Source organism: Dreissena polymorpha, chromosome 14 (genome assembly GCF_020536995.1).
Source record: "Dreissena polymorpha isolate Duluth1 chromosome 14, UMN_Dpol_1.0, whole genome shotgun sequence".
Taxonomy (NCBI): Eukaryota; Metazoa; Mollusca; class Bivalvia; order Myida; family Dreissenidae; genus Dreissena; species Dreissena polymorpha.
Genome location: NC_068368.1, coordinates 20,495,601 through 20,509,980, shown reverse-complemented (window position 1 = coordinate 20,509,980; position 14,380 = coordinate 20,495,601). Strand labels below are relative to the sequence as shown.

Genomic DNA, 14,380 nt, shown 5'->3' with positions numbered 1-14,380 from the left:
CTTGACGCTTTCTCTGCTGTTGTGCTTAGATACTTCACGATGCTTTTCTGCGGTTTGCCGTTGATATCCATCGCTATAAGTGATATCGGTACTTATCTAGCAGGAAAGCCCTTTCGTCCATGTCAACTGAAAAAATTCAGATGGTGTACCCTTCCTCCTTACACTTGCCTGCTAAATCTTGGTACAGTGAAATTTTCCTCGCACGGATCTCTTCTCTTTGGTCTTCCCCCGGGAGTGCGAGATCCAGGAGTATCATCTGCGTTGAGACCGTTGAATAGATAACAATGTCTGTGCGGTGACTTGTTTGAATAACGTCTGAGAATTCAACATTTGTATCTATGTCGACCTTCATTTCTAATTGCCTTCCCTCATGTAGTATGCTATCGGCCTTACTACCAATCGCTGTGCATCATTATCTTAAACATCTGGTGAACTTTTGGCCTCTTGTTTTTCATGACGTTGGTTTCTTCTTTCTTACTCCAGGATGTCTGCATTACTTGATCGTCCCGCAACCTGTAATGTCCTGCGTACGATAGGGTTCATTCGGATTGTTCAGTGGACAATACGCTTCCATCTCTCGAGTTTTGATGGCTATAAATAATATAATACTAATAACTACTTGGTAGGATGGTACTGCCAAGCTCCTGCTAGTTTAATTTTATATCTTACAAAGTCCATCTCCTTCAGAGACCTGTTGCTTGCCAATTCAGAATACATTTGCAAATCGTTGATTATCCAGAATGCGTTTTTCCATGCGACCTGCTTTCGCCCATCGAGAGGGAAGCCTTATGCCCTTCTCGCGTTCTGTTGGTAGTTGTTTACTATTACATGGTCATGAAAGTTTTACAGTCAAATGAAGTAAGAATAATGACGTTATCGCGTATTAATACCCGCAGTATTCTCAGTATTTTGACCCTTTGATTATGTTAACGACGTTGGAAAATAACATAATAAAGAGGAATGTTTATATTATCAATTTAATAACATAAGAGTCTATGCGTCACGTTTGTAACACGAGTTTTTAAATAGCATGCAAGTGTTAAGATCTACCTTAATATTATTTATTTCCAACAGACGGTAATAAAGTTATCAACCACAAAAAAAAATGCCTGCAGCTCCACATCGAATCACAATCAATACAAAGCTGGATTAAATTGTGTGAAGACTTCTTCAGTGGTTCTCTTGCCAGAGCCTTCCAACCAGTCCAAAGGTATTTGAAGACATACGAAGGGTGGGAAAATCTAACCTTCAAATTTGAATTAGATGAAGAACACTTCATGCATTGTGTTAAGTCTTCAGTAGGTGAAGGGTTTTTATTGTTATATTGTCGACATTTGCACAGTTAACTTGTGTCTGATAATCCTTAAAAAAATGTAATTATACATACACTTTTATTGGTGTATTTTCCATAATTAGGTGGCGTCAAAATTACTTGCAAAGTTCGAACGAATATATCGCAGTTATTATTTATATTTTTAGGTATTTTACTTAACTTTTTTGTTTCAGTCGACTACTTGAAAACAATACTGAATGCAATGGATAATGATGTGTCTGCAGCAGGTATGTGAAGAAGTAACAAATAGTCTTTATTTTAGATTTTACCAGATCCAAACAGATATATAGTTTCGTGCATTTTGCACATGCTTTTAAAAAAAAATATTGTTTATATGTCTAAGCAATACCACTTTTTTTTCTGTGGGTACGAACATTTTGGTTACGAAAAATAATTTGGGTACGAAAATTTTGGGTACGAAAAAAATTATGCCAAAACAATTTGGGTACGAAAAAAAATTGGGTACGAAAACAAATTTGGGTACGAAAAACAAATTGGGTATGAAAAAGTTAGTATACCAGGGTACCCAAAAGAATCATTTGAAAATCGGTGTACGGTGAAGTATACTTCAAAGTACCCAGGGTACGGGGAAGTAGTACCCGGGGGGACTTTGACCCATTCAGCAATACTACTCTTAAGTTTGTTAATTTTAGCGTATTTTGATTCACTTTTGAAGCCCCGAATTAAAGGTTTGAACATATTTGCACACAGGATAGAAGATCAACTTGAACCTAATTTATTTTGGCAAAAGAAATTATGTGTTTGCATCGTTCCGTTTTCTTATAATGTTAAAAAAATGATCGATTTTCTTAAGAAAATTGGTCGGCAACCAGTACATGACAGAAGGAAGAACATATTGACATACGCATACATCTCACTTATAGCTATGGATGAGTTCATTTAATTGTTTACACGTTTCATTTTTTATTTCATGAACTGTATGCAAACATACATCGTGCATGAATAACTGTTGATCAAACTACGGAGAAAGTCCGGCTATACCCATGACAACAGGTAAAACACGGGATTGCCCCCCCCGCTATCCCCCGCCAATCCCCGAGGGTTGGTGGCGTGATTTGGTTTCAATTGGACGGGTGCATACTCGGTTACACTCCGAAATTTTAAAGCGAACAAGTAAATAAACACCATTGTTTTATTATGCACTGTACATAAGTTGTTATTATTGTTAACGGCAGACAAATTCCACTGCGGAGGTTACTTGGTTCAATGATTTTCAATTCCGATGGGTGAATCCTTGAGATTTTTCAGAAACATACAACGACGTCACCCCCTCGAATACTGAGCAAATTATATGTTAAATACACTAAAAACTACCTTAACGTTCCGAAGCGGGAAAAACCAGATATAGTTGTATAATAATATGCAGTTATCAGCCTGCATCATACATAAATATCTACCTGAAAGATTAAAACTTCCAAAAATTTTCGGAGAACGCACTTGTACAAAATAAGTGCATGTAGAATATTCAAATTCGTTTGTCACATCTTCACAATCGATTACAGATGGAACATATCCGAAATGACTGTTTTGTTTCCATAGAAAACTTCCGTCCATGTCGGTTCCTTCGCGTGTAAATGAACCGAACCTAGGTAATACAGCCATGTGCATTTCACAAAAAATAAAACAGGCTATACTTTGACCACTTTATTTATAAGCATAAAATTCCAGAATCTATTTAAAGTACCTCGTTGACGCATGCGCATGACATTATCAGGCCTCGCTCGTTGTCGTTTTCCGCTTCCCCATTAATTATGAACGAAAAGTCACGAAAGTAACGAAAGATAATTACTTTGGCTTAAACGTGGGTGTCCGAAAATTTAGTGTCCGAAAACTAATTTACGGTATATACGAGTAAGTACGGTATTCATACACCAAGGTTTTTGTATTCATCTGTTATATTAATGTGTGATCGCGTCCAGGTTTTGATATGCATTACAATTAGTTTCTTTGAGTCTTCCGTATAGGCATTCAAATGTATATTGCCTATCACATTTACAGAAAATAAATAAAGTAAAGTAAAATAATCAACTTTGATTACCGTTTTCATCGATGCTTTAGTAAAATTAATTGACTATTACTTAAAACAATTTTGTAACATCTTCTACTGTAAGAAGATTTGCAATCATCCAAACCTTCGTACGGGTTTTTAATGGTTTCTTTTGCTTCTATAGTTGAACTGCTGAATGTCAAAAGTCAATTGATTAATATAAGCTTATAAGTGAAATAATTGTTCATGCTTGATAACCATCATATAATAATGTTACTTGCTAAATATTTTGAGAAATTCCTGTTGCCGAAGGTCAACTGGAAATTGCTTTACACAACAGACATTATATTTTATCTTTAACAAATGTCCGGATAATATATGTCAGCTGTTTTAATTATATTTTATGCTCTCACAATTAATAAACATTTTGCAATTAAAAAGTCGCATGCGGAATTCGCTATAAAGCGAAAGCATGGTATACCGGCCTTCCATACACCCTATCGCCCGCAGGGCTTACATACGAATTGAATTGTATTTTGAGAATTTCCGAACGATAGAAGTTTTCTAAAAATGCTAGTTATGTGTTATCCATACATATATAAGCCGAGCATTGTTTCGTTTCCAATCTATAGTCGGGAAATAAATATGTATTTTTAGAAAACGAAAGTTATTTTCTAAAAATGCTAAAAATATGCTCTCATTAACAAGTATTTATCATATACATGCATATCTTTAACGTTATTACCTACACAGAATCACGATTCGACGATTATTTAAACTAAATATCGAGAACGAACAAACATATCAAACTGTTTTTGGAAAACGTATTAAGAAAAGAAGTTGATATTGGAAAATTTAATGTAACGTTTTGTTATAGATAAATCAATAGTGTGTAAGTCGTATGGATAACGAAAGTAGTTTTCAAAAAATACGACGAAAGTTGGAATGCTTTATAAAGTTACATTAAAAATAATTTCTTCACACACAGATCGGAGATAAAGAAATTGTGTTACTATTGTAAGTACTATTTTGCATAAGTATTGATCTTCCTTGTTTAAACACATACTGTTTAGAAACCCTTACCAGTTACCAATGCTATTATGTTAACAATTTTAGAAAATAATAAATAATGGATATTAATTAAGGTACACATGTACACAAATATGCATTGGTTATTTCAGGGATAGAATCGCGCTTAATGGCCGAAATCAATTTCAAAGACGATAATTACAATTATTAAAGCTTTTTAAGATCTTGTTCGTGGCATTCACTCCCGGGGGGGGGGGGGGGGGAGTTACTTCCTATATACGGGTACATAGGGGTTTGCCGAAAATATGGGGTGTGTTTTTTCGACTAGAATTATAGATATGGGTATGGTTTTGAGCATCTAAGTATAGATATGGGTTGTGAAATCAGAAATTTGCTTGTATATAAATGCATATAGATTTGAAAGTATCAGTATCAAATGGGTATGATAAATTTCATTCTTGTATATAAATGGGTATCACAAATTTACAAATGAACATATAACACGGGATATAATAGCTAATTCAATAAGTATACTGTATTGATATGATAGAGATTAAAATTATAGTATGAAATGTGTCCACTTCATCAAATTCTAGTATTGAAATAGGTCCAGTTTATCAAAATTCTTGTATTGAAATGGTTCCACTTTCTCAATGGTATCGTATACAAATGGGTCTGCAATTTCAAAAATCTTGTATCAAAATGGATCTACTTCATCAGAGTTCCGTGCATTCACTCATACAATGGCTTTGGTCGACACTAACGAATTTGTTTTTATAAAGCGTTTATGCAATATTGTCTTGAACATATAGTCACCCACTAAAGTAGCACGAGATTGGCCTTAAACGACGTCTTGTTGATTACAATAATGTAGTGGCTACATATTAGATATACATTATATACTTATAAGACACTACTATACACCAATCTCGTAGTATCTTCATTTTACATACTGTGCCGAAACTGCAACAAGATATAAACCTTATTATTTACTATAATGAATTATTAAATGCGTTGATGTGTATAAGTTCGTGTAAAGTATATTGTTGACGTTTATAACTTTCCATACAACCCTACGTATGGTATCATAGCTATTTTCCTGCGCTATGCGATATTATCTGATACGCCGTAACGCTGGCATAGTTGACACACCATGAACGTATGTTCGTATGCGTGTCTGTCCGTCTGTCTGTCGATAGACAAAATTGTTTCCAAATAAATTGTCCTTCAATTTTCGTCGTGCAATATTAAAACTCGCTTGGGTTAATTGTTTTGAGGTTGCTCACACTTATTTATAATAATATTTATAACTATAATGGACGTTTTTCCCCAAAATATATACTAATAATTTCTTGGATAACCATCATTTGCGCCCATTCAAAAGTGATAACATTTCTCTTGTGGATCCTTTCAAACTATCCAAAATGCTGTAACTGTTTATTGGAGGTTGTGTTAAGCACTATTTGATTTAAATAATTATTTTCAAGCACACCCGTGTGTTGCATGGTCATTATAACAATACCCAAATGAGCTACAAGACAAACAATTTACATGTAATTTACATGTAACTTTTTTATATAAACTTCATAAGATTAAGGGTTTTTAAATTATCTTTTAGAAAATGTATCTCTGGTAAAAAAACTTGTTTCATTCCCGTCGTCTTTTCATTTGTGTGACTTAAATTGTGCTAATAATTTCCTTTATGGACATTTGAACCATTCACACGTGTTTAAAATTAATGACAGTATAAATTCGAGCATCAAATTTGCTTTCATGTCTTCAACGCACAATATAATGATAGTTTCTTTTTCAAATGTATTGACAAACAATCTGAATTAGTGCATGTAACTGTTTGTATAAAATTATCTTATGTGCAGACTATAGAGATATACACAAAACTTGTTTGCCACACCATATATGATTGGTTGTCTTATTGAAATAAAGGTAAACACTATGATAGTATCATAGTGTTTACCTTTATTTCAATAAGACAACCAATCATAGATGGTGTGGCAAACAAGTTTTGTGTATATCTCTATAGTCTGCACATAAGATAATTTTATACAAACAGTATTAGACACCCCTGATGTATATAACATGTATGTCACTACAAGTGCGAGTGTGTTTTTTTCACAATGTTGGTCACAATGTATGTTTGCATTATCTCTTTTATTGACTGGAATATAAGAAATAAATGTTTAGATATTTGTAAATTTGTTGCTTTTTATATATATATCTCAGTAATTCGCTTTAAGTACAAAAGATCATTGACTCTCCTGCGTTATTATCATGACTCATACATATTTGATTTTGACTCTTGAAAATTTGGTCCCAAGAGTCATTGACTCTTGAGATTTGAGGTCTAAGGAAAGCCCTGGATACCTATAGATGATATTTGTTGGATTTGGTAGAATATCGATTTTAATTCACGAGTGATCATATATTTTTATTTTATTTTATGCTATCAAATGATTATTGCCCCCTACCGGTAAACCCGGAGGGGACTTATGGTTTGCGCTCTGTCTGTCTGTCTGTCAGTCCGTCACACTTTTCTGGATCCTGTGATAACTTTAAAAGTTCTTCATACTTGTTCATGAAACTTGAAACATGGATAGATGGCAATATGGAGATTATGCACGCCATTTCATTTTGTTCCTTCGTCTAGAATTCTGGTTGCTATGGCAACAAATATATAAAGAAATACTGACAATGGTGGAGTTTCACCGGTATGGGACCATATTGCTTGGCAATCTCTTGTTAATTTATGTTTGACATACCAGGCAATCTAATTACCTGTTGGGCGCCCCACTATGTCATTCATAGTTAATTAATATGTTGTTATAAACATTCAATGCGGAGAAGTCAACCTTGGTAAAATGGGCGTCACAGTGGGGAAACCTAACATATTCAAAAAAAGATCCGGTAAAACAATGGAAATGATCGATTCTGTTCACTGTTAATTTTCACCGTTTATAACAGTGATTAATCAGTTTTAATTCACTGATAATTTACTGATATTTGTCTTTAAACCACCGGAAAGAATAAACAAATACGGTTATTTAATACAGCACATGATATTTGTTGTAAATAAATTTCTAATGTACACACTCGTGCTTGACCTAATTAGATCAGCCAATCATATCCCAGAAATTAATATTAAGCTTCCAGACAATTCAAATCAGTAGGGTCAGGTGCAATAACATAGTAACTAAATTAAACATCTCTAACATCGATATTCTTTTACATTTTCTGTCAAAAAGCATATCGTTTGGATTATGTTATGCCATTGTTTGAGCATATGATATTATATTGAGTGCGCATGGGCCAACATCGTTAATAAGGCTAATTTAATACGGATGATACGGCATACATATATGAGTGAAACTACAACGTCCAGATGTCTAATGCTTAATGACTCACGATTGTGTTTCATCGAATCATTACCCTCTGGTAAAAACTTGCCACACTTACGGGCGCATATTGTGGATAGATTTATATAGCAAGATAAATTATAAAATATGTTCTTCAAAAATAACACGACGGTAGGTTCAATATTTGGACGGCCATATGTAAAACATGTTTCTTTTCTTCTCTAAAATCGTCGTTCAAATAATATCGCGGAGGTCAAAACTTGCACGCCGCTTTGTCAAATTTGTAATTGTTTAGCTTACAAAATCGTATAATCTCGCTTTAAATGAAACGTCATCACGTATCAGTTAGGAAAGCCGGGCCTGCTATAGATAGAACGGGTATAACAAACCGTGTTTCTAATAAAATTTTCTTGAAAATCCCGTAGTTTCAAATTTTAAAGCGAGATTATACGATTTTTATATGTGTTAAATTGTAATATATTAATAAAATATGTTACAATAACACAAAATAGACAAGCAAAATGATACATTTAAGACGAATTTCATAAAATGCAGCAAAGACAAATTAGCGCCCCGAGCCGATTGTGACGAAGATATTTCGTACATGTTTTCCTACAATAACCGAAGCATTCGTCTTTTTATTTAGTGTTCGTGTGTCGTTTAAATAGATATCGTTGCAGGAATTTAAAATGAACCGTTAAACTAAATTTAGATTCACATCGTACATGCATTATTTACATGCTGGCGAATTCGACTGTACAGAAATTTTCGATTTCACAATTAAATATCTGGCTCATTTCGCATTTTTTGACACATGTTCTTCTTAACTTTTATTTTATTCTTTATTGAAATATATGTTTCATAAGGTCTTTACACATTTTATATAAATTAATAAATATTTGACAAAATCGTATAATCTCGCTTTAAACGTTCATAACTTCATCGATTTCTTTCGATATCACGCTATTGTTATTCACGCTTTATTAAAAACATAAACATATCATGATATTAAATGTTTAAATCATATGTTAAATTGCTTTCTTCAGTTTTAAATATCAAAGGAGAAGCTCATATTGCAAAAATGGCTTCCTACGAACAGTTGGACGAGGCTACTTTAGAGTTCAGAATGACGATGTGGAGGTCCGATATAGAAAACTGTTTTAAGAATTCGGATATAGTTACAAAATTTGGACAGTATGGCCTTTTGCAACAAGGTAAATATAAACTGTGGCTGAAGTACTTCATATAACATCGTCTTTATATAAAACAGAAAGGGTGTTGCATGTATTTGTGAATTTTCTATATGCTACGTATTTTTATAATCCCGATATATATTTAACTTATATAGTTCAGTTTGAAAATCGTTTAATGATCTTTTTTATTTGCATTTATAACATTTTCATCAGCTAGAATATAAGAAAATTGGGAATGTTTTTTACAGAAGAAGTTTCGAGACTGTTGGACATGTATGAACAAAAATCGTCATTATACGCAGCAAAAAGAATGCTTCAAATTATGTACACAAAAACTCAACAAAGGAAATGGCATACATTCGTCAGTGCTATTGAAGAAGCAGGTAAGCTAGATTAATGGTATGAAATGTTATATATCAGCGTTTCATCATTGAGAGTGCAATATTTGTGTCACCTAAATATAGCCGTTAACCGTTGATCTTAATTGAAACTAACCTTTTTAGTGAATGTTAGTAAACTGTTTTTTTGTAGGCTACGAATTCGTTGTGTCTCGACTTGTGGCGGATGAAGTTGAAATTGCGGAAGAAAGAGAACGAGGAAAGCATCTTTTGCTCTTTTTCGGACCGCACCTGGAGAACAAAGTCGATCCAATTGAGTTAATTGCTTCATTACTCCAACGGCAAGTCATAAAACAAGAAGATGCAGAAAGGATAACAAATGTTACAAACAACAAGTCAAAGGCAGAAGGAATAAGGGTATTACTACAGCGTATACAAATGTACATGAAGCCACACAAGTGGTGGAATGCGTTCATCAATAGTTTGTGTGAGACGGGATATGAAGATATTGCTCGTCTTCTGGAACCCGACTATCTGTGCTGTAAAGCATTAGGTATTTAAACAATAAACACACGTTGTTCTTATTGAATTATTTTGTTAATTTCTGTTAGATAAACCAGTGGAACTTATAGTATAATATTTAAGATTTTTAAACACTGTGTTCACTTGATTTAAACGCACATAGAGAAAGGCAACTCTTCAATCTTGAATATCTGAATTATGCGTACAGATTTTCATCTGTGACGACCAAATAATCAAATGTACAATTTTGAATCTTAAAGCATAACTGAGGTATTCAAGGTTGAAGTGTTGCGTTACAAAAGTCTCTTAGTGTATTGTACAACGAGTATTGTCATCGGAGTAAATATTTTGTTAAGAGCGAAGGTATAAAGCATATTTGTATTTGAATATATACTAGTTTGTAACTCCTTTTCAGGAGAGGAATGCGAATCAGAAGATGATGCGTTGGAACTCACCATGGAAGGTTTTTAAAAATATTAATATACTCTACATATAGTCTTTAGCTTTTAAAAATGTTTTGTTTGTATTAAACAATCACTAAGATATGCTGCTAAATCACTGCATCGAATGCATAACTTATTGAGATACTATCGAAAAGTTAAATTTTTCAGAGTGAAGGAGAACGCAAGCAAAGTGAAAAACAATTACGCTAAACATAAACAACTTTGTTTAGTAAAACGTTCAGCATGTATACGTATACGTTGTGATTTTGCAGAAAAAATGGAAGTTGAGCCCAGCAGTGATCTTAATTGCCAGCCTTTGACATCTGAGCAAACGAATTCAATGAACAGCATGAATGATCTAACAGCTAAGCAAGCCGAACACGTTCCTATCACTAGCATCAACTGCAATGCAGATCGAACTGAATTCAACTTGAAAGAGCTTAACATCAAACCCGACAATGACAAAACGTTCGACAGAGGTATTGACGCAAATAGCTAGACTGTAGTCATCATTTATATACTCGCATTTCTGTCGCGAAAGTAAATATAAAATACACTATAAACGTATAATTCTAAATTACCAGTTTTAATGTTAAGTAATTGCAAACACATTGTGCTTGAGGTAATGCATTTGTATTATTTGTTTACAATACTTTGATCATTAATCAAATCTTTGCCTTCAAGGAGCGTGTAGATTTGTCTGACTCGGTTATACTTATAACTATCAATTGTTTGTCAATAACAACGAGCTGGATTTCAAAGGAAAATGACACACAAGTTCATTTGATGATATTCTTCCAATACGTTCGTACAACAGTTAAACAAAATTAACCCATTGACCGCCACGAAATGGTTCAATTTGTTTTTCTGATATTACTATACTGGGAAGTTTAAAACTCTGCACCAAAACCACTAGATGAATGTCCAAATTATTTTACACAAATGTGCATTTGATAAGAGCGTGTTAAGTCTTCGTCTGCTAACATTCTTATGAATTTGTATGGTTTCTTAAACTCAGGTCAGCGACCTAGACAAATTCAGCCCCCTTGTGTGTCTGTTGTCTTCTTCCATTTTAATTATAGACCTAATCATATAATACACTCGATTGTTTTAGCAACGGTTTATTTTTGTATGTATTCCAATATGATTGTTACGTATGGAATGAATGACATAACATGAAACAGCCTGATTTGAAGCACGTTTTGTTGCTACAATTAGAGAATAGCAAATGTGTATGATTGTAATATGTCCAGCATGAAGATATTTACACATATGTCACGCATCTTTCCTGCGTGTAGATGAGAATCTTGCCGACGACTGTGATGAAATGAATGACAGGAACTCGGACTTTGGTGGGAGTGACGTAGAGGACGATGTAGACGACAGTAAGTATGTTGGTGCGGAGTGTAGATAAACAAAATGAATAAGAATAAAAGTGTTGGCAAACTTCCGTGGTGTATTAACATGTGTTTTCTCTTTCCTCTCTTCAACGCTGTCTTATGACAACATATTTTAATGTATAATACGTAAGAGGGGAATTCATTCACAAGAATAATAAAACTTGACTTCTAATTCCTATTTCTATGTGACATTTCATATTTATCAGACTTAAAGAGGAATCGCGACCTGAACGACCAAATCCAAAGAGCATACACGCTTGAAGACTACCAAGAGGAGTTAGCTGAAAAAGCTGTTTGCGGACATAACACGATAATCTGCGCCGAGACTGGAACGGGAAAGACCTGGGTCGCGCTTCATATCATCGACAAGCATCTGTCAAAAGCCGTACCGGGTAATGTAACTCGGAAAAGTCACGTTTACGCGATAGCAATATTCTATGTTTTCATGTATTAATTAATGTCATAATGAAAAGTTTTATCGTGCTTTTGATTCAAATGTTTAAGAGTTGCATGACGACATAGCAATCTTTCAATGCGTTTATATATTTTACGCAGCTTTTACTGTATACTAGTACCAATTCTTCAATATTTATATTTTTTTGATTTAATATATGAAATAGTGGGATTGCCAGGATAATTTTAAATATCCATATGCATGAAGCAAATATGATAAACCAGTGCATGACAACCTATTAGGAACTTAAAATACATGCGCTGATTTTAAGATTTTGAAAATACTCGTTCAAATTAAAATGTGTGTTCAATGAAAACATTGTTTCATGAAGTATCCATAGGGGTGTCATACTCAGTTACATATTTGAACATGTTGTATTGCATATTTTGCATGGCAATTTTTAAATGTATTATTTTCTTCAGGGAGTCGTAAGGCTGTCTTCATGGCAAATCAAGCAGTCTTGATAAAGCAGCAGTCGAATCGATTGAAAAAGTTCTTGCCGCAATACCGCGTAAGCATTACAAAACTTACACATTTTGTATTTTTCGAGTATATAATTACCGTTAGAAACAAAATTGGTAACGTGTTTATTTGCCTGTTGTCTGCAGTGTTTTTTTACTTTTTATAGACAAAGCTTATAACAGGAGAGGGTGACGAATCTAGAATACTGGACGCCTTTATTCCCGACAATGATATACTCTGTTTTACTCCACAAATTTTACTGAATAGTCTTGAGAGTGGAAACATATCCAGTCTCTCGAAATGTTCTCTTCTTGTCTTCGACGAATGCCACCACACTAAGGGAGATGCCCCTTACGCGAGGCTTGCAAGAAGGTATTTACAGGAGAAGAGTAAATCAAACGTAAAACTGCCACAGGTAATATCACGGAACAAAAGAACTGACTCCGATTTAAATTACTATTTTTTCATAATTCTGACTGTTTCAATCTGTTGAAATTTGCAAATCATGTGGATTTCATCTGTTTAGCAATACATTGTGCTTGAAATTCTCTGCGGTAAAAAAACATATGGACTATGCTTGTTTACAAAGAAGTTGCGAAACGTTTACGTTAAATTTACAAATATAACCATTATATGAAAAAGATAACTAGGGTGTAAAATAATGTGTTTATTTATGTTAAAATCTCGGTTAGAGTTGGATCATATATACACATTTGACACTGTGTTTTTCAGATTGTGGGTTTAACGGCCTCTATTGGGGTTGGAAGGGCAAGGTCGAAAGACGAAGCAGTTGAGCATATTTTACGGATTTGTGCTTGTCTGGACGTTACACCACCGCTATCCACAGTTGTGAAAAATCGAAATAACTACGAGAAGTTTGTAAACACGCCCAAAGAAGGTTCGTAATTTTTGAGTTGTTCTCTTTATAGAAACTGTATCATGTTTATATGTTATAATTCTTAGATGTACCAATGATTGGACTCTTGATGATTTGTAGTAGTATCGGTATTCGAGTTTTTTATTATGTTCAGATATATCAGTAATTTAGCTGTTTATAGTATTTAATATTACGTGTTAATAGTTATGTAACATTTATACTATTTAGATGTACCAGTAAATGACCTGTTCTTTATGTACCAGTATTTGAACTATATAAATTATTAAATAAAATACGCAATTTAATATTTTTACTTTTTAATGTACTTGACATTTTTGTCACGTGTAGATGACCCCATAATTGGATTTGTTTAATGTTTCTTTATACCAAGTCCTTTAGTGTTGTGTTAATATGTATTTGTGGAAATATTTGTATGGTTCATGATGATTAATTATACCGGTAAGGGTAGCTGAAAAAAAGTCAAGTAAATGTGACGTAAAGCATACACAGCTATATTCATTTTTTTCAGAGACAATTAAGATGGTTGTGAAGAATCCTGACCCATGCAAACATGTTTTGCTTAAGGCCATGGAAGAAACCGAGGACATAATGCAAGGCACGTGCTATTTTTTAATTTATTAACAGTTTGTTATTTGTGGTTACCATTTATCCCGTTGGTGATTGATTTTATTCTGCGACTGTACTCGCTATTGAATAATACAAGTAAAGAATATATTATATTTGACCATATCTTGCTAGAAATTATGAGACCATAATTGGTCATGTAATATAGGAAGTATGACAACTGAAACATACACGACATTAGAAATTTTGCTGCAAACAACCTTCATACATATGGTTAAATTCTCTGCCCTTCTTAACATATTGCGTTTACATTCTGGCTAATTACTTGTTATTGATTTGATTACTTTTACGAGGAAGAAACACAA

The 14,380-nt window shown here is 33.7% G+C and overlaps 1 protein-coding gene across 7 annotated transcripts in view; it reads left to right on the top strand.

Moving 5' to 3' along the window:
• The window catches only part of LOC127857817 (antiviral innate immune response receptor RIG-I-like), a 71,415-nt gene that overhangs the window by 53,639 nt on the left and 3,396 nt on the right, over positions 1–14,380 (top strand). For 3 of the 7 annotated variants that reach the window (XM_052394494.1, XM_052394492.1, XM_052394493.1), the window contains exons 8-20: positions 1,075–1,210; positions 1,507–1,560; positions 8,788–8,955; positions 9,183–9,317; positions 9,466–9,825; positions 10,210–10,257; positions 10,510–10,716; positions 11,536–11,622; positions 11,844–12,029; positions 12,514–12,602; positions 12,720–12,968; positions 13,286–13,451; positions 13,960–14,046. In XM_052394494.1, the coding sequence (XP_052250454.1) occupies positions 1,536–1,560; positions 8,788–8,955; positions 9,183–9,317; positions 9,466–9,825; positions 10,210–10,257; positions 10,510–10,716; positions 11,536–11,622; positions 11,844–12,029; positions 12,514–12,602; positions 12,720–12,968; positions 13,286–13,451; positions 13,960–14,046 (1,807 nt within the window). In that variant the 5' untranslated portion in view covers positions 1,075–1,210; positions 1,507–1,535. Of the gene's footprint in view, positions 1–1,074; positions 1,299–1,506; positions 1,561–1,634; positions 2,348–4,029; positions 4,359–8,787; positions 8,956–9,182; positions 9,318–9,465; positions 9,826–10,209; positions 10,258–10,509; positions 10,717–11,535; positions 11,623–11,843; positions 12,030–12,513; positions 12,603–12,719; positions 12,969–13,285; positions 13,452–13,959; positions 14,047–14,380 lie in introns of those variants that run through there. The other 4 variants (XM_052394495.1, XM_052394496.1, XM_052394497.1 and 1 more) reach the window with 4 other exon arrangements.